This window comes from Elephas maximus, chromosome 4, assembly GCF_024166365.1.
Source record: "Elephas maximus indicus isolate mEleMax1 chromosome 4, mEleMax1 primary haplotype, whole genome shotgun sequence".
Lineage (NCBI taxonomy): Eukaryota > Metazoa > Chordata > Mammalia > Proboscidea > Elephantidae > Elephas > Elephas maximus.
In genome coordinates this window covers 5,626,188-5,653,127 of record NC_064822.1, presented here as the reverse complement: position 1 = coordinate 5,653,127, position 26,940 = coordinate 5,626,188, and the positions used below count along the sequence as shown (strand labels likewise).

At 38.1% G+C, this 26,940-nt stretch overlaps 1 protein-coding gene across 4 annotated transcripts in view; it reads left to right on the top strand.

The window, feature by feature from the left end:
• EPC1 (enhancer of polycomb homolog 1) overlaps window positions 1–26,940 on the top strand; it is a 106,584-nt gene that overhangs the window by 52,296 nt on the left and 27,348 nt on the right. For all 4 annotated transcript variants that reach the window (XM_049881634.1, XM_049881632.1, XM_049881633.1 and 1 more), the window contains exon 2: window positions 22,898–23,057. In XM_049881634.1, coding sequence (XP_049737591.1) covers window positions 22,898–23,057 — 160 coding nt within the window. The remainder of the gene's footprint in view (window positions 1–22,897; window positions 23,058–26,940) is intronic.

Here is a 26,940-nt window from a genome sequence, read left to right as displayed (position 1 = left end):
ACAAGTTGTAGTCTTCCCCAGTATTCTCGTTGTTGTGTGCCATCAAGTCGATTCTGACTCACAGTGACTCCATAGGACAGAGTAGAACAGCCACGTACGGTTTCCAAGGTGTGGCTTGTGGATTCGAACTGCTGATCTTTTGGTTAGCAGCCTGAGCTCTTAATCGCTTTGCCACCAGGACTCCCCAGTATTCTTACTGTAACCAAAATGATCGTTGGAAAACTTGAGATCTCATCATGTTACTCTCCTGCTTAAAGACCTCCCACTGCTCTTCAGATGGCTTACATACCAGGCCTTACATAATCTGGCCCCTGTCTTTCAGTTCTGCAAAAGCTTCATGTTCTCTCTAGCTAGGGTCATTTTTCATGTTTATTCCTACATTTTGAAACATTATTCCCATACTGCTTGGTTTAGTAATCTCCCACTGATCCTTCAGATCTCAGCTTCGAGGTTACTTCCTTAGATATCACACCCCCGCCTCCCCGCCCCGTGCCACCCCGACAGGTCTGTTACAGGCTCTCCTGATACCATATCTTTCATAGCAATTGCTTTTGTTAAATTCTGTTTCATTTATGTGGTTATTTTATTAACCTTTCCCACATGACTCCAAGCTCCAGGTACCTTTAGGATTGGAGTTTAATGCCTCAACTATTTTTTGAATAAATGACTGGGTTGACCTATTGTTTATTCATATGTGTCTAGTTCATTCTCAGAACTATGCTTAGGGATTAGAAGCATGGCTCCCAGTGTAATTTATAATTACATAAGGATAATGATGATTCCATCAGATTACCATGCGGTTACTGTGTGATTAGACAAGTCATTTGACCGCTAGACCTCATTATCGTTTGTAGAAGGGACTTGAACTAGCCGATTTATAAGTTTGCCTCTGACTTGAAAGTTCAGTGAGTTAACGGTTTCCCTCCATTTATTAGCCAGAATAGGCAAGGTTGTCCTGTAAATAGACGATTCCTAAGTTTTAGTGACTTTATAACAAAGATTTCTTTCTTTCTAATGCCGCGTTGTCCATTAGGTTGATTTGAAAGTTCCATTCTACATGCCTTCAGGCCAGGGTCTAGGCTGACAGCGGTCTCTATCCTGAACGTTGCTGGACTCTGTGGCGGAGGAGAGCGAACTCTGGAAAATCTTGTATCTTACATTAGCTGTTAATCTGCGCCGGCCCAGAACTTACATGTCACTTTGGCTCACAGCACATTGGCCAGAATAGGTGAGATGGCTCCGCCTAACTTGAAGGGCACCAGGAGGTGCAATCTTACTGTATAACCAGAAGGCAGAGAGGAAGAATATTTGGCAAACAGCGCAGTGACAGATCTGCCGTTCCGGTTAACCAAAGGTTTGGATCGCTTTCCTACTTGAAAGCAAAATATACTCATATCCTCTGCAGTGAAGCCAGCCCCAAAGCTTCATCTAATTACAGCATCAAGCTTGAAGCCTTAGGATTTCCAGGTAATGCACATTAGTCTCAACATCAGGTATGGATGTGGTTCTCTTGAATGAAGTGAAAAAAATGGTAACTGCGCACACATCCAATATACAGTGGTAGAACAGGGATAGAATAACTACAATAAACGCTCCAATTTGTCTAGCAGAAGACTGAGAGAAATGCAGCAGTCCTTGATCCATAACAATTCAAAAATCTTGATGGGCTGACTTTACAAGTGCCCTTTTGCCTGGACATGGGAAAAAATGATTAGGCACTGAGTGTCCTCCACTGGAGGGGCTCACAGTCCATTGTTTTTGTAGCACTTCATATTGATATCTGGGAGATTCTTCCTTTTCCACCATCTTATTTAGCCATATCTAAAGTAGGCATTGGAGAATATGCCCCCTTTGGAGGCTAAAGAAGGAGCCCTGGTGGCATAGTGATTAAACTCTGCTGCTAACTGAAAGGTCGGTGGTTCAGACCCATAGTGGAAACCCACTAGCTGCAGCCCTCTGCTTCCATAAAGATTATGGCCTTGGAAACCCTATGGGGCAGTTCTCCTCTGTCCTATAGGGTTGCAGTGAGTCAAAATCAACTCAGCGGCAGTGGGTTTGGGGGCTAAAGAGCTTTACAGCTTGCTTCCTGCCTGTAGGATAGAGACCTACGGGTTCTTTTAATCAGGCAGATTTCTAATCTGGCTCTTGAGTTTTGTTTGTTGGCAGCACGACTTTATAGGCTTCTAATGTGTTTATTTCTATTCAGCTCAGTGTGCCAATAGCCTGTTCTCAGAGTCCTTTTACCAGATGTCTGTTTCCTAAATGCCGAAACTTACTGGAGGAAGAGCTAAATCCTTAGTCTTTTTTTTTTTTTTTTTTTTTCCTCTGAGCATTTTTGTTCAACCGAAAGCATTTACTGGGTGTCAGAATTTTAATTGGTTCCCTGCTCTGGGGCTCTTTAATCCATTCACATGTTTTCACAGTGAGTATGCTGGTCATACCCATGATTTGAACCCTCCTAAAAAAATTTTTTTTTTTTTCTAGGCTTATTCATCTTCCTTAATTTATAGAAACATTAGAGGGAAAAGTAGCATTTTCTTTCCTTTACCAAAAAGGAAACTTAACACTCACAGAGGTTAAATTGATTTTATTACAAAAAGCTAAGTGTATGCCAGGCATGGTGCTAAGAGGTTTACATCCTTTTTTTTTTTTTTTTTAATCTCATTTTATCCTTTACCAGATTTTACTAATATGGAAACAGGTTTAGACAAGTTAAGTCACAATTACTAAATGGCAGAATTGAGATTCCAATCATGATTTCTGACATCAATGTATGTGCTGTTAAATAGTATATCTTAATATATCAAAGTCAATACCTACTTTATCAAAAGGAATATAGTGTATATCTTCCTACTGATAAAGCATATTCTATTAAAGTCCGAAACTTTGCATCCACCATACACTTTACAGTGAATCAGTAAAGAATTTGACACCAAATAGTATTAAATAATTTTGAAATTATGAAATATGGTTTATTTTCATCTACCACTGTTAGCTACTTTAAAAATAGGTAGGGTAAGTTTTGAATAAATTAGGGAAACAGATAAATAATTAAGCAACAAAATATTGTGCCTGTCAGATCTCTATTTCTTAACCACTACAGAGGGAAGATAGACAACTTCTGTGTCAAATATCAGAAATTGTATATTGTTTTATAATTTTGGTGAAAGCAAGGGACTTCATGTTAAGAAAAGGGAGAAGATTCTGTAAGATTTTTTTAGTTGTCTGAAGTGAATAATAACTACAATGTATGAGCTATCCTTATTATACGAGTCATGTTGTAGTGTTTTCCATGGTTATCTTAAACATACACAAAATTTTAGCACTCATACAAACCCTCAAGGTTTGTATTTCAGATGGATAAAACAATATGCAATTAAAACAGTGTACCAACAAGAAAGCTCTGATTGCTGCATTGACCAGCAGGAAAACACAATAGCTACATCTGTTATTTTCCAGGGAAGAACAGGGCATGGTCAGATGTCTAATTTGAGACTTTGTTTCAGTCTGTTCAGGTCATCACCATAGGTCCTGTATCTCTTGGGGAATGAAGTAATTTAGTATTCTCTGTCTTTAAGGAAGATACATAATAGTCACTAACTAAATGAAGGACTTCTGGGGCTAAGCCAGTCCCTGTAAAAGTCTGTTCCCTTCTTAAAGGAAAACTCTTATTTCTGATTATGTTCTGGGAAAAGAAAGCTTATATTATTTTGTTTCTCCTGTGGTAAATAACCATGTGAGAGATATAAGCAAAGTGTTATAAATTCAGGGGAATGAGTAAAAAATGGTTAATGTTTTTCTATTTTTATATACATTCCACAAGATAACACTAAACAAAAAACCCGTTGCTGTTGAATTGATTCTGACTGACAGCGAGCCAGTAGGACAAAGTAGGACTGCCCCATAGGGTTTCGAAGGCCGTAAATGTTTACAGAGGCATGCTGCCACATCTTCCTCCTTCAGAGCGGCCGGTGGGTTCAAACTACTGACCTTTCGGTTAGCAGCTGAGCACTTTAACCATTGTGCAACCAGGGCTCCTAAAACAATACTAACTATAGAAAAATGTACGTTACCTTTTATTGTAAACCTGTGTACGTGTGGTGGCGTAGTGCTTAAGAGCTACATCTGCTAACCGAAAGGTCGGCAGTTCGAATCCATCAGGCAGTGCTTGGAAACTCTGGGGGGCTGTTCTACTCTGTCCTGTAGGGTCGTTATGAGCCGGAATCGACTCGATGGCAGCGGGTTTTCCGGGTTTATGTACAGGAGGGATGATGACATTAGCGGCTACACAGAGAGCATACGTACCCGGCCTTGGCTCTCTCATGACTTATCTTCCTCGTTCCATTCTTCATGTACAGAATGCCAGGGCGTTACTGGCAGTTGAGCCTTAGGAGCTCTAACCTGTTAGAAACGCTGTAAAGCAAATCATCTAGGTGAAGTTAGGAAATCTGCTGGTCAAATTAATCTAACCATTCTGGGCCCCGGTTTTCTCATTTTTTAATAGTACTTTATAAAATACTGTAGATGCCTTTATAGTATTGGCATGAAGATTAGATACAGTTGTATCTTGGCATTAACCAGGCAGCTAGGCTTTATGTAGTAGAAGTACTCTAAAAAGAATCCTGTAGGTGAAGTCAGGAAATCTGGTAGTTCTCTATATTGACTGGCTGCTTCCCAGTGGTCTTGTAGCCATGGTGCCACTGCTCATCTCTTCAGCTGTTTAAGATCCTTTCTGCTTCTCTCTTAGTATTCTGAGTCTTCCGCTGTGTACCAACCAGATCTCAACCGTAGATGGGGAAAGCAAAAGAAGACAAAAAGGAGGAATTAAGCTACAGTAGAAAGACTGTGGGGTTCTGGAGTCAGACCTCAATCCAAATCCTACTTCCGCCACTCCGGGAAAGTGATTTAATCTTACGGAGCTGCACTTTCCCTGTAGAATGGGCATCTGATGTATCATGAGAGTGAGGACTGAGTACCTAGTACAGGCTGTGAGCATTGTGATGAAAATTGTGCTCGGTAAACAACTTCTCTGTCATTTTCCACATGTAAACAGTAGAGCGGACTTCATCTCATCACAGCTAGACTGCTGAATCTCAAAAATTAGACAGAGTATGAATAGCTCTATCTGTATTAAGGTTGGCACACTTTTTCTGTAAACAGATTAGTAAATAATTTTGACTTTGCAGCCTGTATTGTTTCTGTCACAACTACTCAGTAATGCCATTGTAGGGCAAAAACAGCCATAGACAGTCTGTAAACAAATGAGGGTGATTATGTTCCAATAAAACTATTGCAAAAACAGGTGGTAGGCCATATTTGGCCCCCAGACTGTAGTTTGTCCACCTCAGATCTATATCATTATCTATAAAAGGGAGTTTTATCGTAAAAATACAGCTGTTGTAAAAAAATAAACTTAGTGAGAAATACCTCAGTATGAGTTGAACAGTAAAAGGGATCACAAGATTACGTTTCCAAAAATTGATAGTTTGTTATTTTAGAACAGAATGGTGTTTGCATACCACAACTTAACATTAGAATTTTATTTTAATTTAATCACAGAACTCCTCACATAACAGCTGATAATATCCCTGGAACTACTTTTCAGAAAACAGTGTTCTGAGACTGTCTAGTTTTGTCCATATTCACTCTTACATATAAAGAAATTACAAGGGTCAGAGTCCTTCACTGACTTGGGCAATTATACATTTCCTTGACAGCAGTTCTGTAAGAAGTACTTGCATCTCCTCCTCTTACATCTAAAGGGTCTGCATCCTTTTTTTCTGTTTTTAATTTACTCTCACTTGTAGCTTAGGAAAAAAAAAAAAAACTTACTTGAAAATAATTTTAAACTTATACTTGCAAGAATAAGAGTAGTACACAGAATATCATATACTGTTTACCCAGATACACCTGTTATTAACATTTTGCCCCATTTGCTTTTTGTTTTCTTGCTTGTCACATATGGACACATGCATGTTTTTTTCTAAACCATTTGAGTGTAAGTTACATCCATCATGGCCTTTTGCCTCAATATTCCAATGGGTATTTCTTAAGCATGAGGATATTGTCTTACATAATCACAGTCCACTTGTAAACATTAGCAAATTCAACATTTGTAAATATCTACTGTTTGTATTCTATTTTTGTGGTTTGACCCAAAAATGACCCAGCACAAGATCGTATCTAAAATCAATTACTGCATTTAATTGCCATGTTTCTTTAGTCTCCTTTCATCATTTCTTTAGCCTTTATCTTTTACGATGTAGACATTTTTGAAGAATACAATACATGATCCCATTATGAGTTTGTCTGATGTCGCCTTGTGGTTGGAGTCAAGTTTTGCATTCCCGGCTAGAATATCACATGAAGAATATTGTGTCATTCTCAGGGCATCACATCTGGGGGCGCACATTCATCTGCCTCTCACTGGAGATGTTAATTTTAATTAGACCACCCAGTCAGCATGTGCTCCAGGATCTCCACAGTATAGTTACTGTTTTTCTCTCGCAACTAATAAACAGTCTGTATAGGGTCGCTATGAGTCAGAATCGACTGGATGGCAACGGGTTTGGTTCTTTGTTTTTTGGGGGCATCTACATCCTTTTGAGAAGTCAGTGTAATGAAGGTGTTAAAGAGTACATGCTGTGTGAATGCGGCTAACTGAATAAACCTGGACAAGCTTACTGGTCTGTGAAATGGAGGTAATAGTTGCTACCTTCTAAGGTTGTTCTGAGCATTTAATGAAACAAATGTGAAGCTCGGGCCTTAAATGTAATGCTCAGTGCACGTTAGCTATTATTTTAGTTCTGAGAAGATGAATAATGGGCATGTTAATAAAGCCTAAGGCCGTAACTCAGAACTGAAAAGGATTTCATGAAGTCCTTTCTTCCAGGTAGGTTAATATTTTATCCAAGATGAATGCCTTTTTTAAAAAAAGAAGCGTTCCTGAACTTGTTCGTAGTCTTTCTTTCTTCCTTCCCTGTCTTGCCATGTCCCTGCTGGCATGTATGAGGCTGGTATATTAGGGGAATGTGGAATTCTTCTCAGGAAATTTTTTCTGAGTTCTGACTTGCTCATTTTTCAGCTTCATGAAGATGTCAATTGAATCTTTATGAAAATACATTTTTAAAATGACCTCTACTTGTTTTCTGTGTTACCATTGTGATAAATCAGTTGCCACTGAGTCAGCTTCGACTCATGGTGCCGCCGTGTGTGTCACAGTAAAACTCTGGTCCACAGGGTTTTCAGTGACTGGTTTTTCAGAAGGAGATCACCAGGCCTTTCTCCTGAGGTGCCTGTGGGGGGACTCGTCCTCCAACATTTCGATTTGCAGCCAAGCGCATTATCTGTTTGCACCATCCAGGGACCCTACCGTTGCGATAATGTTATATAAAGTCTAATCGGTCAGGATGTGAAGTAAAGTCTTTAAGCAAGTACTCTTACGGCATCAGTGAAAGTCCGTGCAGCCTAGCTTACCGTCTGTAGTAGTTGCATCCACCAGTAAGCTTCACCACTTTCTCCAGGTTTTAATTGCGCTTATTTTGATATAGTTGACCAATCCTAAGAAGGAAGAAAAACATCTAACTTTGAGACAGCACCTTCCTTGTTGATCTCAGTTCTCTCAGACTGGACCTTTTCTTTTCTTTTCTCTAACTGTCTAGGGTCCCCAGTGGTTCTGTCCTTGACCATCTGATACTCTTACACTAGTTGTACTCCACCCTGGTTGTTCACATAATTATTTGAGAAGCTTTTAAAAAGTAAATTTCTTTTATCTCCTGAACCTGAATCTCCTGAAGTGAGAGGCTTAAAAACCAAAAAACAAAAGAAGTGTAAAAGTGTGATTCAGACTCAGCTATCTGATGCAATAGCAGGTACTGCAGTGGCATCGGGTGGGTCGTGTCATGCTGGGAGCCAGTGTTTTGGAGAGCCTTCTGCCTTCTACCTACACTCTCTGCTGTGCCATGTGGTTTCTGCTGACTTCACAACAGCTTCGCTCAGTCGAGTACAATTAATTGATTCTTCTCCCTTTACTTCCTAGATATCCACTCAAAGAAAAGACACAGAAAGACAATGCTTATGGGTCTAACTCAAACCGATCATTGCTTAAACCCAAATAGAGCATTTCTTCCTTTCCTCCTCTTAACCTTACCCTCTTCGTATCCCCGTACCGCCACGTAAGAAATACTGTTTCTCCCACTCTGTCAAAATTCTGATCTTAACAAATAGTGTCTCCATTTTCTTGATTGCCCTGTTCTCCTTTTCTCAAAAAATAAACTGTGGTAGCACCTGTTTCCTTTCCCTCTGACATACATAGTCTGTCAGTCCCAGGTTGTGCCTTTCCCACCCCACTCTCAACTCTGTAAATACCGTTGATGCTGATCTTCCTGAAGCATTGTTTTATGATATCCAGCTGGTAAACTTATGTGACCTAGTACCAGCTCTCAAGCTTATAGTCAAGGCTTTCCAGCCACCATATTTATTCAACTCTGTAATCGCCAACCTTTCTCTGCCTTCTCAGGTTTGGCTCTTTTTTCCATATTCATCGTGCTTATTTCTGACTCTAAAATGGTGTTGCTCTTGTTAGTCTCATGCATAAATGTATAAAGGATATTTTAAACTACGTACTTTTTCACATCGTCTCCCTTTTCTTTTTCTAAACATCTTATTTTCCTTCCTTGTTCCAATCCGACCCTAGCTTCTCCCAGAATCCCTCTCTATTTCAGCCCATAATTCTCTCTCCTGTTTTCTTTGACGATGCATAGTATAGCATAGCATAAACTCATTCATTCATTCAGCAAATAGTTTTTAATATCTTTTTTGTGTACGTGATATCCCGCCAGAACTATTGACACAGTGAAGATGCTGTTCCTGCTCTATAGTTGAGTGTTACAATACATTAAAAAGATAAGCTGACGCATCGGGGCAGGGGGTGAGCATTTGGGGAAGACTTCCTAAAAGAAGGATAGATAACCTCCTAGAATCGTAAAGAATGGGAAGGGGTGTAGAAGGACTTAGAAGCTGGGGAACATCACATATAGAAAGTTCCAAATACTCACTGTGGCTACAGTGTGAAATTCAGGGTAGAGAGTAGGAAGGTGTTGGGCTGGAAGAATTACCTAGAGCTTTAGATTGTTAAGGGCCACGTCTGCCATGCCAACAAGTTTGAATTTCATCATGAAGGCAATAGAGAGCCAAGGATTACGTACCAGAGTGGTATGATCAGACTTTTAGAACGACCTCTGGCAGTAACAGTAGAAGGGGATTGGAGAGTAATGTGATATGAGGTAAGACCAGTTCATGCCATATACCCAATGTGAAAAAACACTGAATTATTTCTAGATCTAAAAAGAATGAGGAATCTATAGGATCTGGTCTGGTACCTGATTTGGAAATAGAGGAGGAAGCTGGAGGGGACTGGAAAATGCAAGACTTCTGGCTTGGGTTACTGGATAGGCGATGGTACAGTTCTTTAAAATAGTTAATACAGGAGAGGGAACATGTGTAGTGTTCACGGATGAGGAATGGTTATGTTTTCTGAGCGATATCTGCAGAGCATATAGTAAGAGGTGTTTATATATGTATCTGGAGTTCAGCAGAGTTCTGGGCTAGAAATTAAGATTTAGAATCATGTCATCAGCCTACACATGGTAGTTGAAGTCATGATAGATGAAATTGCAAAGGTGAGTATATACAAGGGCTAAGGACTAAGCCTTGATACGTATAGCTTTTGTTTTACTGGAGTATATAAACACATTTAATTTTAGACAAGTTAGATGTTTAGTTTATTCAGTGCCGCTGCTTTAGGACGATTTACCACCAAAAACGAGAAAAAACATCGTTTGTGTTTTATTTGACTGCTTCAGTTAAAGTGACAGTTCGAAATAAGACCAGCTCTTAGAGATACAGTTAAAAAGGGGGTATAGAAATCATCAGCATAAAGATAACCAAAAATAAGAGCTCTGTGAGCCTCTTCTAAGTCTTAAGGGATACAAATAAGGGACATGAGAAGGCAAGGATCAAAACGAAACATTTTCTTGCCTAGAGCTGCTTTTGACTATACTACTTAGCAACTATACATTAAGCCTTCATTAGTTTGTTAGTAAGATAGAAAATTTGGAAATACTTCACTCTGAAGAGAAATAACAGGACTGGACTCTTTTAACAAGAACTTAGCAGAGAATTATTGTTTTACACTCTCAAAATAAAAGTAATAGTCTTAGGACCTTTTACCATTTATTTCTTGTGAAAAATTATATCAAATTGCCATTTTTCTTGCTAAATATTACCTCTGTAGGGTCGCTATGAGTCGGAATTGATATGACAGCAACGGATTTAAGTTTTGGTATCCTTCCTGAACTATTTTTAACTAGTCACCTGAGTACTTTAAATAGCAAAGCAATATGTGTACAAGCTTAAACTTTTTCCTTTGATTTTATGAAATTTAATCTTTGTTTTTTTAAGTCTTTTCCAAAGCATAGCAGTTTGTGGACCTTAAGCAACTGGTACAGTTCACTGATCATTTATTCACTTGATATGTATTGTGTACTCGCGAGTGTTAAACAGGATTTTAGACCCCGGGGTGAATCAAAGCAAAAAGCAAATTGCGACCTTTGTGGATCTTATAGTTTGCTAAAAGGAGATAGACAATAATAAAACACTAGTAAATCATATAGCTTATAAAGTGGTAAGTACTGTAGTTGTTGGGTGCAATTGAGTCGGCTCAAGGGCCTCCGTGTACAACAGAACGAAACACTGCTTGGTCCTGCGCCATCCACACAATTGTTGTTAATGCTTGAGCTCATTGTTGCAACCACTGTGTCAGTCCGTCTCTTTGAGGGTCTTCCTTTTTTTTTTTTTTTTGCTGACCCTCTGCTTTGCCAAGCATGGTGTCCTTCTCCAGGGACTGATCACTCCTGATAACGTGTCTGAAGTATGTGAGACGTAGTCTTGCCATCCTTGCTTCTGAGGAGCATTCTGGTTGTACTTCTTCCAAGACAGATTTGTTTGTTTTTTTGGCAGTCCATGGTATATTCAGTATTCTTTGCCAACACCCCAGTTCAAAGGCATCAATTCTTCAGTCTTCCTTATTCGTTGTCCAGCTTTTGCATGCATATGAGGCGATTGAAAATACCATGGCTTGGGTCAGGAGACTTAGTCTTCAAGGTGACATCTTTGGTTTTTAACACTTTAAAGAGGTCTTTTGCAGCAGATTTGCCCAATTTAATGTGTCTTTTGATTTCTAGACTGCTGCTTACATGAGTATTGATTGTGGATCCAAGTAAAATGAAATCCTTGACAACTTCGATCTTTTCTCCATTTATCATGATGTTGTTTATTGGTCCACTGGTGAGGATTTTCATTTTCTTTATGTTGAGTTGTAATCCGTACTGAAGGCTGTGGTTTTGATCTTCATCAGTAAGTGCTTCAAGTCTTCCTTATTTTCCACCGCTATTCATAAGGTTTTCACTGACTAATTCTTTTCAGAAATAGACCACCGTGTCCTTCTTCCTAGTTTTTCTTAGTCTGAAAGTTCAGGTGAAACCTGTCCGCCGTGGGTGACCCTGCTGGTATTCGAATACCAGTGGCTTAGCTTCCAGCACCAAAGCAACACGCAAGCCCCCACAGTACAACAGACTGACAGACGCCTGGGGGAAGAACTATAGAGAGAAATAAAACAGGGTATGGGAATTAGAGTATTCTGAAGTGAGGAGGAGAGGTTCAGTTTTTTCATGACAAAAAGAAAAAAAACCAAACCCAGTGCCATTGAGTCGATCCCGACTCATAGCAACCCTATAGGACAGAGTAGAACTGCCCCATAGAGTTTCCGAGGAGCGCCTCGTGGATTTGAACTGCCGACCCTTTGGTTAGCAGCTGTAGCACTTAACCGCTACGCCACCAGGGTTTCCTTTTTCATGACATTCTAAGAAAATTTTCAAATGTACAGCAAACTCAAAAATTTTACGGCGACCACCCATATACTCACCAGATATATTCTACCATTAACATATTACGGTACTTATTTTATCACACTTCTTTCTATCTCTCTATTCATCAATTCATCTGATTCTTTTGATGCGTTTCCGAGTAAATTGCAGATATCAGTACATTTCTCCCTAAATATTCCAGTATGTGTATCATTAATTAGAGCTCAGTGTTTGCTGTTTTTCTTTTGAGATAAAATTCGTATACAATGAAATTCACCTTTATTAAGTATGTATTAACTTTATTTTTGATGAATTCGTATACTTGTGCAACCCAGCCACCCCATCAGATGATAGGGGAGCAGCATGAAGGATGATGCTAACACCATCATCCCAGAAAATTCCTTCACGCTGCTCACCTATCAGTCCCTGCCCAGAGGCAGCTCCTGTTTTCACTTTTTTCCCACCATAGATTAGTTTGACCTGTTTTAAAACTTCACATAAATAGAGTCAACAAGTATGTATTCTTTTCGTCTAAAACCGTTTTTACACAGCATAATGTTTTTGCAGTTATTTAGCTATGTTGTGTGAATAAGTAGTTTGTGCCTTTTAATTTTCAGTAGTAAACCCCTGTGCGCCTGTGCCGGTTTGTTCATCTGTTCCCCTTTTGATGGAGATTTGGGTGGTTTCTGGTTTTGGGCTGTTAATAATAAAGCTGTATAAACATTCTTATTCAGGTATTTTTATGGGGTTATGTTTTCATTCCTCTTAGGTAAATACTAAGAATGAAATTGCTGGGCCATATAGGATATGTATGTTTAGTTTTATAAGAATTTGCCAGACCTCAAAGCCACAAGTGTTAGTAAGGTTTGGAGAAATTGAAGCCCTTGTACGTTGCTGGTGGTTCAGCTGCTGGCAGAGCAGTTTAGCAACTCCTCAGAGTGTTAAACTTAGAAATATCACATGATCCAGCAATTCCATCCCTAGTTAAAATCCCCAAAACACACTGCTGTCAGGGTGGTTCCCATGCATACAACCCTACAGGACAGAACTGCCCCGTAGGCTTTCCAGGGAGCAGCTGGTGGGTTCGAACCGCTGACCTTTTGGTTAGCAACAAATGCTTAAACGAAAACGGGTACTCAGACAAATGCATGTGCGTGCATGTTCATCACAGCAGTATTCACAGTGGCCAAATAAACAGCCCAAATGTCCATCAACAGAAGGATGGATAAACAAATTGTGGTGTATGTATGTAGTGTATATATACACTGGATTATTATTCAGCATATTGTATTCTGTTTATATGAAATATCCAGAAGAGGTAAATCCATAGACAGGAATGCAGATTGGTGGTTGCCAGGCGCTGGAGGGGAGTGGGAAGTGACTGCTTTTAGTGTTTACTGGATTGCCTACTGAGGTGAGGAAACTGATTTGGAACTGGGCAGAGGTTATAGTTGCATTGTGAGTGTGCTAAATGCCAATGAGCTGTAAACTTTAAAATGGTTAAATATTACATGGCTTCCCCTCAGTGTAAAAACAGAAAAAAGAATCAGTTAGACTTTTTTCTCATTAACGTTGTATGAGAATTCTAGTTATTCCCACAACCTCCCCATTATTTGGTGTTGGCGGCCAGTCGTGGTGGCACAGTGGTTAAAGTGCTCTGCTGCTAACCAAAAGAATAGCAGTTTGAACCCACCAGCAGCTCCGCAGGAGAAAGGTGTGGCAGTCTGCTTCCATAATGATTACAGCCTTGGAAACTCTCTGGGGGAGTTCTGCTCTGTCCTACGGGGCCGCTATGGGTCAGAATTGATGCTAAGGCAGTGGGTTTGGTAGGTATGTAGTAGGAGAGCTGGTAAGGAAAGGTCTGCCTGGGAAGGTGACTTCAGAATGAAGACTTAAAGGAGATGAGGGAGAAGCTATTCCTTACAAGTTTGACAGAGAGCAAGCAATCTTGTACGACTAGAGCACAGTGTGTGGGAGGAGAATCGTAAATGATGCCAGAGAGGTAATGAGGAAAGGGGAATACAAATCGTGTTGGGCCTTGAAAGCAATAATAAGGGCTTTGACATTTATTCTGAGCAAGATGGGAATAGAAGGGTGGCATGATCTGGCTTTTGTTTTAAAAAGAGTATTCTGTGAAGAATAGACAAAGGTAGAAGCAGAGAAACCAGTTAGAAGGCTGTTATAATGAACCTGGTAAGATTTGGGTGTTTGGATGCAGAAAAACTAGGGAATACTTGCTGGAGCATTGTTCCTGAATAGGCATTAATAATTTAATTCTTAGAAATGCCATTGGAAAATAGGAAAGTGACCCTGCCCAGCCCTTTTGTTCAAGTAGCAGCAGAGTCTAGCATAAATAACCATAGTTTAAACTTCTTCAGTAGCTTTTTACAGAATTAGTTATCACTTATTTCCCCAGAAGGAATTTTAACCATTATTGCTGCCTTGTAAAACTGTTTTTAATTCAGAATCCAAAAGGCTATAAATGTGGTCTTAATTGTTGTTATGGCTAAATGTTAGGATCATTATTTGCTTAAAAATATAATGGATAAGTGAATATAATTTAATCTTTGTTTAGGGACATGGATATCATAAAATATTGTTCTAGATGCTGAGTAGGTTACAAAAATAATCTTATTTAGTCCTTGTCCTTAAAGTGATTTACAGTCCCAAATACTACAAGAGAATAATACATCTTTTGAACGAAAAGATACAAAGGTAAATTAGACGTGGTCTCTAATTTTCTGGAGTGCACAGTGGGGAGATCAAATGTAAACGAGTCATTACAGCACCACGTCCTAAGTATAGAATGTGGTACTGTAGAACACAATTCAGGAAGTCATTCTACTTAGGGGAAGCAGAAAAAACACAATTTTAAAGTAGGCTTTGAAGAACAAGTGGATATTTCCCATGATGGATGGGGGGAATGGAAATATCAATAGAGGTATCCATCTATGTGAGTAAAGTCATAGAACAAATTTAAAACCTATTCGTGTTCATCGTTGGACAGGTGTTTATGACACTTTTACATACTGTTCCTTCAAATAGATTTTCTCTACAGAGAGCTAATGTCACTCTTGTTTAATCAATAAAAATGGTATTTTCTGACTTCTCAAATATTAGTGCTATGTCTTGTTTAGAGCCAGTTAACCCTTTTGCATTTATTACCAATGTTTTTAACAAAGAGAATGTAAAAATCAACCTGAAAAAGCAACAAAAAAATTTTATGGAGTAAGCAAAAGTAACAAGAGTAAAAGAAAAAGCATTTCCTTTTGGAGAGAAGAGGGGGAAAGATGGGTAAGAAAAAAAGTATATGTTATACAAATAATAAAAATAGATAGGGTAGCTTTCTGAATTTGAGTGTCAGGTGATGAAGCTAAGATTCTGCTTGGGTATCCGCCTCTAAAGCCTGTGCTTGTGCGTCACACTAGGCAGACGGAAGTGACAGAAGTGAATACTTGTGGAACGCAGCACTGTGAGACAGGGTTCCAGGAGCCGTGGAAGTGTGCCTCTGCACTTTCTAAAGATCATCCTTTAGGCTTTCCTGAGCCACCTCTTTTGTTCGTATGGTTGTGTATGGAAAACGTGTATATCTATAGTTAATATTTATAGTAAACAGAGGCTTTTTGTAAAGTTATTTGCTTAGTCATAAATTATAGTTCATCTGATTTCATTTGCTGTAAGATTGACTATTTAAGAATTCTTTAGATTATTTCATTTTATTTACTTTGTTCCCTGTAAGAACAGGCTGATTTGAGAATTTATACCTCTGTTATTTTATGGAAAATTTAATTGTTCTTGGTGTTAATAATGACTAACCCTGAAATTGCATCCAAGGAAATCTATATTCTTATGTATAATATAAGGAAGCTTTACCCACCCAGTGTCGTAAAGCTAGTAAGAGGTCTTCAAACATAGCTAGCTAGTCCCTGTTCTTAAAATAGTCTTCCATGTAACAACTATTCTTGCAGATTTTAGCTTAAATATCACTTCCTTCATTAGTGAGTGTTACAGTCCCTGAAATCTCTTTGCTATTTCCCGTAGCACATTGTACTTTTCCTTTATTGCACTTATCACACTTTCACTTCATTTTTAGGACTATTTTGTTAGTGTCTGCTCCCTCCCTCCCCCCATCGGACTGTAAAGCTCCACGGTGTCAGAGACCCTGTCTGTTTTATTTACCGTTCTGTTCCCAGTGCCAGGCACGTAGCTGGCACTCAGTAAAAGTGGACCAAAATAATTAATAAACAAACTTAAACCCAGATGTTCTGTACCACCATTTTCCAAACCGGGTTGCAAGAATTCTTCGTGAGCTATTTATAGATAGTCCCTGAAAAAGGGATTCTGTGGTCCTAGGCTTGGAATAGCCTTATCCTCCCTTGTGCAGAGCCACACTTTACATGAATATGTTAAAGGCTCTCAGAAGCCCAGAAATAAGAAAACCTAAGCTTAGAACCCAGCAGGCTCTGTTCTTTATGTATTTGTTTTATTGAACTCTTTGTTGTTCTACCCATTGATAGCAATTTGAAATTAGGATTCCAGTGAACACAGTCTGGGAACGCTCATCACTACTTGATGCTGCAAGTGGATTTCTTCAAAATGTCATTAGTAGACCCTGTCTTCAGGGGACTTGTGAACACTTTTTATATAAGTGTAATTGACAGTTGCATCGTCTTAAGCATTAATTCAGAGCATTTAGTAAATTTTTATGGAATAGTTGACTCATTCTAATTTATTTCCTATGTAGCTCGGCTTTATCATTCTGTGTCTTCTTCCTACTCAAAGTAAAAACCTCGTTTTCACTTATTTAATGTTACTTCATGGAAATAGGTACATATAGTTTGGGATTTTAAAAATATTTTATACAAGTATAATGAATGTTTTACTCTTGAACTAAACTGACTTAAGTAGAAAAAGGTTTACTGAACCAAATAAATGATTGTCTTTTAGAAAATACTGTTTTAGCTAATTACTTAGTGAAATGTGCTGAATTTTTTGTTAAAAAATATAAGTACATTTTAGAAAAGAAAGTACAGAGAGAGTTTCAAAATTGTACCATCCAGAGTTTTAGTCTTGTTAACTTTTGGTGTATATACTTTGAAACTTCTATGTATAAGTATGCATACACAAATATATACATATTCATTCAACAAATATTTGAACACCATGCTTTGTGCCCAGCTCTGTTTTAGGGTAGGAATATAGCAGTGAACAAAATAGGAAAAAAAAAAAATTCTGCCCTTGGATGCTTAGACTGTGGGTTAGGGGGGTAGGATGTAAGGAGGAGGCAATAATAAACTATACCCACCCGAACTATAGGGCATATCATATGGTGGTAAGTGCTATGAAGAAGTAAAGCAGGGAAGGGGTGAAGAAGTACAGGGAGAAGGATTGCTGTTCTAAAGTTATATATGTGTGTGTGTGTGTTTGACTTTTTTATGTAAACCAAACCAAAAATCCATTGCAATCAAGTCGATTCTGACTCACAGCAACCCTATAGGACAGAGTAGAACTGCCTCATAGGGTTGCAGGGGACCAGTTGGTAGATTCCAACTGCCGACCTTTTGGTTAGCAGGCTGAGCTCTAAACTACTGCACCACTAGGCTTCCTTTTTATGTATAGGGACGCTCAATTGTGTCTTTTTCTTTTACAAAAATTAAACACAAGTATCCTGAACATACAGTTTTCAGACTTTTTTACTTAGTAAAAAAATTGATGGCTTTTCTGTATTGTTAAATATCATTCTCAATCATTTAATGGTTACACACACTCCAATTTATAGAATATGGTCCATTTCCTACACACCCACTATTGCTCTTAGAAAAAGGACAAGTCTAACATGACCCATAGGATTCTGCATGATCTGTTGTTAATCCCCTCTGCAGATGCATCAGTCTTCCCCTCACTGTGCTCCAGTCACAGTGGCCTTCTCTGTTTGGTCTCCTTCCTGTCAAAGGGTCCTTGTACATACATGGGGAGGAAGTAGATAGGAACACTCTAAGGGTATAGTTATCCTAGTTGTTGAAGAATGATTTTTTTAAGACTTTGAAGAACTAACCTTATTTGCTGTGTATGAGATACATCTTGAGCACTTAGTATTTATTCTTTATCCAATTTTTTATTATAAAAATTTTCAGACTTACAGAAAAATGGAAATAGTACAATGAACATCCGTATACCAAATCTAGATTCAGCAATTATTATTTTGCAATATTTTCTTCTCTAAATCCTGTATTTTCTATTGAAGTTACATACCGATTGGAAGTATGTTGCACACATCATGATACTTCATCCCTCCAAACCAAAGCCATTGCCGCCAAGTCAATTCCAACTCACGGCAACTCTGTAATACAGAGTAGAACTGCCCCATAGGGTTTCCAAGCCTATGATCTTTACAGAAGCGGACTGCCACATCTTTCACAGAGCCGCTGGTAGGTTCGAACCATCAACCTTTCGGTTAGCAGCTCAGTGCTTTAACTGCTGAGCCACTAGGGCTCCTACTTCACCCCTTTGTTGTTGTTAGGTGCCATTGAGTTGGTTCCAACTCATAGCTATCCTGTGTACAACAGAACAAAATATTGCCCACTCCTGCACCATCCTCACAGTCATGTTTGAGCCCATTTTGCAGCCACTGTGTCAATCCATCTCATTGAGGGGCTTCTGTCTTTTCACTGGCCCTCTACTTCACCAAGCATGATGTCATTCTCCAGAGACTGGTCCCTCCTGATAACATGTCCAAAGTACATGAGAAGTCGTCGCACCATCCTTGCTTCTAAGTAGCATTCTGGCTGTACTTCTTCTAAGACAGATTTGTTCATTCTTCTGACAGTCCGTTGTATACTCAATACTCTCCAACACCATAACTCAAATGCATAAGTTCTTCCTCGGTCTTCCTTATTCATTGTCCAGCTTTCACCTTCATGTGAGGCAGTTGAGAATACCATGGCTTGGGTCAGATGCAGCTTAGTCCTCAAAGTGACATGTTTGCTTTTTAACACTTCAAGGAGGTCTTTTGCAGCAGATTTGCCCGCTGTAATAAGTCTTTTTGATTTCTTGACAACTGCGTCCATGGGTGTTGATTGTGGGTCCAAGTTAATAAAATCCTTGACAACTTCAATATTTTCTCCATTTCTCATGATGTTGCTTGTTGGTCCACTTGTGAGGATTTTTGTTTTCTTCATGTTGAGTTGTACCCTGTATTGAAGGCAGTGGTCTTTAATTTTCAGTAAGTGCTTTAAGTCCTCTCCACTTTCAGCAAGCAAGGTCAAGTCATCTGCCTATTGCAGGTTGTTAATGAGCCTTCCTCCAATCCTGATGCACCATTCTTCTTCATATAGTCCAGCTTTTCAAGGTTATTTGCTCAGCATGGAGATTGAATAAATATGGTAAAAGTAGGTGCTTGTGTATTCGGGGGAGATAATTTTTTTGACTGTTGAAGCTATGAGGAAATTGAAATATTTTGTCCAACAAAAACAACAAATAAGATTGTTTTAAAGCAGTATTCAGTATAAAATTGATAAACAAAAATTTGATTTCATACTTTTGAAAAAATGGATATAAAATAAGGTCACACGAAAGAATATAAAGGTAATTAAGCATGTGGAAAACTCTTCACCTTCTCTAATATCAAAGGTACACACTGGCTACTGTATATTGGGTACTTAATATGTCCCAGGAGCCCTGGTGGCGCAGTGGTTCAGAGCTCAGCTGCTAACCAAAAGGTCAGCAGTTGGAATCCACCAGCCGCTCCGAGGAAATCATATGGGGCAGTTCTACTCTGTCCTGTAGGGTCGCTATGAATTGGAAGCAACTCGATGGCAACAGGTTTCTTTTTTTGTTTTTTTAATACGTCCTAGGCATTTTATCTTAATACCAATCTCATATGGGAGATATATAGTGCCCATTTATAGATAATAAAACTATTGCTGAGAGAGAATAAATAACTTGTCCCAAGTCATAAAGCTTGTAAATTGTGAGCCAACCAATATTCAGGTCCAGGGCACTCTCAATTACAAATTTCATGGTCTTAACCACTGTACTTCTGATATATTGCCTATAAAAATAAAAACTCCTTAGGGGTCTGTTTCACAGCTGTAAAATTAATTTTCATTATACTTAATTTAGAAAAATAAACGATAGCTGGAAAATTCTGAAAAAGAATTATTATGAAGGGAGAATTGCCTTCATAATAACCGGTTTAAAGCACATTAAATACTGGCACAGGAAAAAAAGAAAAGCATGGAATTACGTCCGAGTGCAGAGAGAATTTTACTATAGAATAAAGGGGGCATTTTTAATCATTGTGGGGGCGAATAATTTTATACATGGCTTTAGGACAGGTGGCTTGTCATTTGTCAAATGTACCCCAAAAGTAAATTTCAGATGTTAAAACTATAATAAAAAAACTAAGAGTAGGAAAAAACAAAAGTGATTTTTTTTTCCCCATCATCTTGAGGGAGTGATGGCGTAATAAATGAAGTATTCTTTTTTTGTCAGACTAATAATCTCAGATGTTGGCATGTTCTTTTCACATCAATAACCACCTCTCATTTAGACCAGGTGACAGAACTAGTAGAACAAAACTAATTAACAAATTCTTGAATGATGTGTTCCAACCCAGTGCCACCCAGTGCCGTCGAGTCGATTTCAACTCATAGCGACCCTATAGGATAGAGGCATCACTAAGTGTGACACAGGACAGATTTGCAAGAGGATATAGAAAGATAAACCATTACTCTCACGTGTTCAGCCATACATAAAAATGATAGATTAAGGGCTCTGAGCTGGGAACTAAATGCAAACTAGGAGTAATATGCCTTGGGGATAGAGAGGGGTAGGTCTGTTGAGGTTGGAGGGTATTCTGAAGGGGAGACTTAAAAAAGCCCCCTGTGTAAGTGAACATTAAGGGCCAGTGGATATGACAACAGGGTATACGTATGTATGAAAGAATTCAGCTAGCCGTCAGTCATTCCATTCTTTCCCTTCCCCATGTTTCCCCCTCTCCGCATACACACGCTTAGTTTCTACCAGCTCCCAGGAGCCATTAGGCAGCCCGAGGGCTTAGAATCAAAGATCAAATTGAGTTTTAAAAAAGAAGGTTTTTTTTTTTTTAACGTATTGTAGTTGTGACTATACAATTTATACCTGTGTTACCAAAAATCCAAACCCAGTGCCGTCAAGTCAATTCTGACTCATAGCGACCCTATAGGACAGAGTAGAACTACACCATAGGGTTTCCGAGGAGCGCCTGGCACATTCGAACCGCTGACCATTTGGTTTGCAGCCGTAGCACTTAACCACTACGCCACCAGGGTCTCCATACCTGTGTTAAGCATAACAGAACCATGAAGGGAAGGATTGATAAATTTGGCTAATAGGATTTTCCTGCATTGAAAAAGAAATGCTGTAAAATAGTGTTTTTTTTAAGCTGCAGAAAATATTTATAAAATTTATTACAAGAGGTCAATTTCTTTAATGTTAAAAAGGAAATAATCCAAGTACTTAAACATTAATGAGAAAAAAAAAACACTTTGGAAAATGAACAAGAAAGCAGCAGCATTTGGGAGGAAGAAAACTTAATCTTCATTGTGTAAAAAATTCACCTTAAAATAACAAGGTGGGTGAAGATTTTAAAATTCAAAAGATTACGTTGAGAAGGTAACCCCAGAAATGATGGGAATATATGTTGTTGCATTCTCTTCTTCAGCCTTTGAGCACTTCCGTTTGTAGCTGTCCTACAGATATTTTCACAAGTATATAGAGACGTCTGTGTACGTACACAGTGTGAGGGTGGTTTTTGCAGCATTTGAGAAGGGGCTAGGCTTTTAGGCTTCCAAGTTTTTTTCCCCTATCAGTTAGTATCTGTAAAATCTCTGTTGTGAAATACAATGCAGCTATTAGAGTTTAGTAGAAGTAACATTATGGAAAGATCTCCAGGATATATCAAGTGAACCAAAGCTAGGAGTGAAGCGCTGCACGTTGTCTCCTATCTGTGAATCACATAAAAACTTGTGTATATGTTTACATATGAAAATTTTTGGAAAAATATATACATTTTAACAGGCTACCTGTGAGGACTGGAACTTTTTCATTTTCATACTGTTTTTTTTTTTTAAGTCGTGAATTTATATATATATTTTTAAAATTAGCTTAAGTTTGGTAAACTGTGTATCAAAATACAGTGTTGCTAAGGCTGGGTGGGAACTGGTGGTATCACAAACTGGTGAAACCTTCCAGGGTGGTGCCTAAACCGAAGTTAATTTTGAGTACCTGCCAGGCATTATACTAAACATTTATCTTAACTCTCTGGCCAATTCTACAAGGCAGATTCTGTTTTTCCCTCAGTGGAGGGAACAGATTTAGAAGAGTGAAGCATCATGCCAGAAGTCACATCACTGGGTTGGAGTTGCGTCCCAATCCAGGCCGCCTGAGTATTGTAGTACTGTTCAGAAAGGGTTCCGGAAATTCGTGAGAAAGGCCGTTACTTGAAACAAAAGACCAGAGTTTGAATCTGTGAGGTTGAAGTACAAATGGAGATAATATTTACCCTTCTTTGGAAAGATCATATTAGTTCTAAACTTACAAAGCACTGTATGAATAGAATAAAATATTTTCTATCCATAGTCTGAATGACCTTTTCATACAGTAAGTGCAAATGTTTTAACCCTCTTTCTTGGAATCTCATTTATAAAATGTGAACTTTAACAGCTTTAGTCAACTTTTTTGAATCTCTGTGCAATATAATTTGTCAATTTTGGTGTGTACCTTTTCTTAAGTTGAGTAAATATTCAGTATTTCTAACAAAATCTTCTATCTACTTAAAATGTTTTACACCTGGCTGTGTTGTTAGCATCATTTCAAGACCTACTAAAATCACTCTATTTAATAAACAGGTAAACAAAAAACTTCTTTATAAGTCTGGATGTTGTGTTTCTTTCTCTTTATTATACGAAGTTACCTGTTTCCCCCCCTTTTAGGAGCATCATCTTCAGCGGGCTATTTCAGCACAGCAGGTGTATGGCGAGAAGAGGGATAATATGGTTATACCAGTTCCAGAGGCAGAAAGTAACATTGCTTACTATGAATCTATATATCCTGGGGAATTTAAGATGCCAAAGCAGCTCATTCACATACAGCGTAAGTAATTACTGATTTAATGACTATGTTTCTGTGTTTATTGTCTTACATAAAACTCTTGACAGATTTTTCTCTTTTCATGGCTATTTTCAGTACCTATTTCATTGACCAGCTTGAGAGTTATGAAGGCCCCCCCCCCTTTTTTTTCAACTTTTAAAATACTTGTTTGAGATTTTTGTCTGGCAAAAAAGATAGCATTTATCATCCTAGATTTTCAGTTGAATCCCCGCATAGGATCTTCATGGTGCGCTAGACAAGTAGGCTAAACGCTACGTCTCAGATGAAGAAATGGTGGGTTTTTGTTTTTCTGTTCAGAAGTAGTAATATAGTAATAGTCCTAAAGAATTTCTTCATATCGGGGGTCAGCAGACTTTTTCTGTAAAGGGTCAGATAGTAAATATTTTAGGCTTTGCAGTTAATTAAGTCTCTGTTACAGCTGTTGAGTTCTGCTATTGTGATGTGAACGCAGCCATACACAGTATATAAACGGCATGGCTGTGTTCCAGTAAAACTTTATTGACAAAAACAGATGACAGGACAGATTTGGTACATAGCCCATAGGTTGCCAACTCTAAAAAAACTGTGTTCCTACTAGGAGAATGTTGCTAATTTTTAAAATTTTAATGTTCCAATTGGGAACTTCTGTTGATAGTGATAGTTTCTTATTAGAAATAATCTTTTGATCACTCTCACATTTGGTGAATAGCTGAGAACTTGTAGAATTTAGATAATCTATTCATTTCATTCGCCAATTTCCAAGTAGTTGACAACTTTGAAACAAATATTTCAAAGATTGGTAAGATAAAATTTATACAGCCTTGATTGTTCTCTTGTTGACCTTTATGATCAAGAGATTTCTCTAGGGAACTGTCTAAAATTTTTCAGGGTGATGTAAACCTATTCATTTTTATTGGTCTTTCTAAGGACACTAGGAAACTGGTTCTAAGTCTCTTTTTAAACTCACATTGAACTCTCTTAACATATGATCCACATTTATCAGTCCTGGATTCCAAATACTTACTTTATTATTTCTTAAAGATTTTAGAAAGAAAAAGTAGACTTAGTATTCATATTAGGCCTTATCCTTACTGTATTACCATTGTGATATTCTGATTTGTGACTTTTTTTATCTTTAACTTGCATATAACCTTATTAATTTCTTTTAGAATAATTCTCTTATTTACTTTTAAGTGAACCAATTAAGTGGCATGTGCAGATTTTCCCACTCATGTGTTTAATTATATATAAGACACAGACATAAACATTCTAAACAAATTTTATAGATAATAGAATCCAAAAAGTAGTTCTGAAAAATCATGTCAGTGTGGATCTGAAAAGTATATAAGCTAGACCACATCTATTCCATAGTCACAGGCTGTGTGCTTTTAGGTTAAAGCAAGATTATGGTAAAATTACAGTAATCAGTTTACACTGTCATTCCTCTCAGAAAAAAATTGAATGTGTGCTTTACACATGGACTACTTACTGATTATAAGAATTCACAAAACACACTTTACTAGTAATGGGTGAATCAGATTGTAAGAAAAGTCAAAAGGTACTATATTGAATTGAGTTTGCTGACATTGTAATCAAATAATAATAATAAATAATAGTAATTCATTGAAACAAGTAGTTCAACATTATAATTAAATAAAATGGCAGCAGAATTGTAACTTACTTGGAGGGGTGGAAATTTATTCACTACAAATCTGAGGTATCTTTCCAGCAGGAGCCCTGGTGGCATAGTGGTTAAGAGTTCAGCTGTTAACCAAAAGGTCAGCAATTTGAATCCACCAGCCGTTCCTTGGAAATGCTCTGGGACAGTTCTACTCTGTGTTGTAGGTTCGCTGTGAGTTGAAATCAATTCAATGGCAATGGGTTTGAGCGTTCGTTTGTTTCTGATTTTCCAGCAGCGGTTGAAAACATGTATACATTTGGAATATTAACAAAGACAGTGCTGCTAAATTAGTGTCTGTTAGCATTGAATTTTTTAACCTATTTTTAAAAAAATAATTCCCGATTCACAAAAGATTGCAAAGAAATATACAGAGAAGTCCCACGTACGCTCCCCTCAGGCTCCTCCAGTGTTAACCTCTTACACAACTGTAGTACGATATCAAAACCAAGAAATTGACATTGGTGCAATCTTTAGAGTTTATTCACATTTCACTAATTATTTGCAAGTTCTTGTGTGTGTGTTTAGCTCTATGCAGTTTTATCACAAGGTTGTTAGCCACCACAGTCAAGATACTCAACTGTACGTACCATCACCACAAGACTTTATTACTCCTTTATAGCTACACCCATCCCATCCTCCATCCATAACCCTGGAAACCACTAATCTGTTCTCTGTCTTACTACTTTCTATGGCATCCACTACAGAACTTTATCTACAAAGAACATTTGCCTTTCACACCTGGGATTTCCCATTTGCTGTCCCTATGTACATTCTAGAAGTGACTTAAATATAAAGAGGTTGGAGAATTTCATGACCTAGCCAGCCACTGATACGTTTTTGTCTTCTAAGGTCTTCGGTAAGGATGTCAAATACTACCCCATGGTAGACATCACTAATCTATTATAGCAGTCTATTCTGGTGCTCAGAATTTATTTCAGCAGCTTCTCAAATAGATATTGCCAGTCGTTTAGAGTTAGTGCTTGAGTTGAAACCTTTTTGCCATTCCTGTTGTGAGGCGTTCCTCTTCAGCTTCACGTGGTTCCTTCCTTTTGATCGAGGATTGTACTCTGCGTCCCAGCCACAGTTAATGCATTGGACCATATATGTGGTCCCAAATATCCTTTCACTATTCGCTTCATTTATTTTTAAAATGCTGTATAAAGTTACGGACATGCACACTTAGTTTGAGCCGTAATGTGGTACTTGTTACATACACATTTATATATGTGTTTCACCTCTATTACTAGACCCTGAGTACGAGGGCAGACCCTGAGTACAAGGGCAAGTGTTATGGTTTGTACCACTCTGTATTACCTTTAAGATAATCTAGTTACATGTACTATTGTGTTCTTTTCACTTAGATTTATTTTATATTACACTTTTGTCTATATCTGTATATAACATTTTATACTGTATTTTGTTTGACTACACATGTATCTGGATTTTTCCCTGTCAGAATATTTTAAAAGGAGCTGGCTTCTATGATCCCTATATTTAATAATTACTGGTTGGCTAGGTCTTATTTTAATTGGCAGAATTTACTTAGGGGAGATGACCCATTTGCCTGCTTTCCTTTAGACCTTGCTTTCTGCTTTGAACATATTCAATAACATGACCCAAAAGAGACTCCCATTTGTAATACCATGATAAACCTGTTAACATCTTTACCAGCTCTGGCTGAGTTGTTCAGTTGGAAGCTGCAGGTTTGTCTGAAAGTAAATTGTGTTAGGGTCATTGGCCCTGAATGTTATTATTACAGACCTGGCGGGTTCCTTAGAATGTGCCTACCAATGACTAACAGCCTTTTTTGGAACTTGGTCAAATGAAATCCTGAAGTAGATTCTTAACATGTTAGCTTTTCTCAAGGGTTACTGTCTTTTATATCTGAACAAGATTTGGCTCTCCTCATATTTAGAATTTTAGATTTTTTTGCATGAACTTAAAAAAAAAAAAAATCTTTGCAGAGGCCAGAGGAAACTAACCCTCAGACACTTGATAACTTTTCTGGGAAGAACACTGAGCTCTCTGATTCACATGGTAGGAGTCTTCCCTTGCAGTCTGGACTCTGTTAGGGGAGCTTCTCTCATTTTTATGAATAACTAAGCTTTGTAATTGTGATTTGGCATGTGATTTTATCTAAAGGAAAAAAACAAAATTGATAGTGGAGGGACACCAAAATAATACATAAATAAAATCCTAAAAATA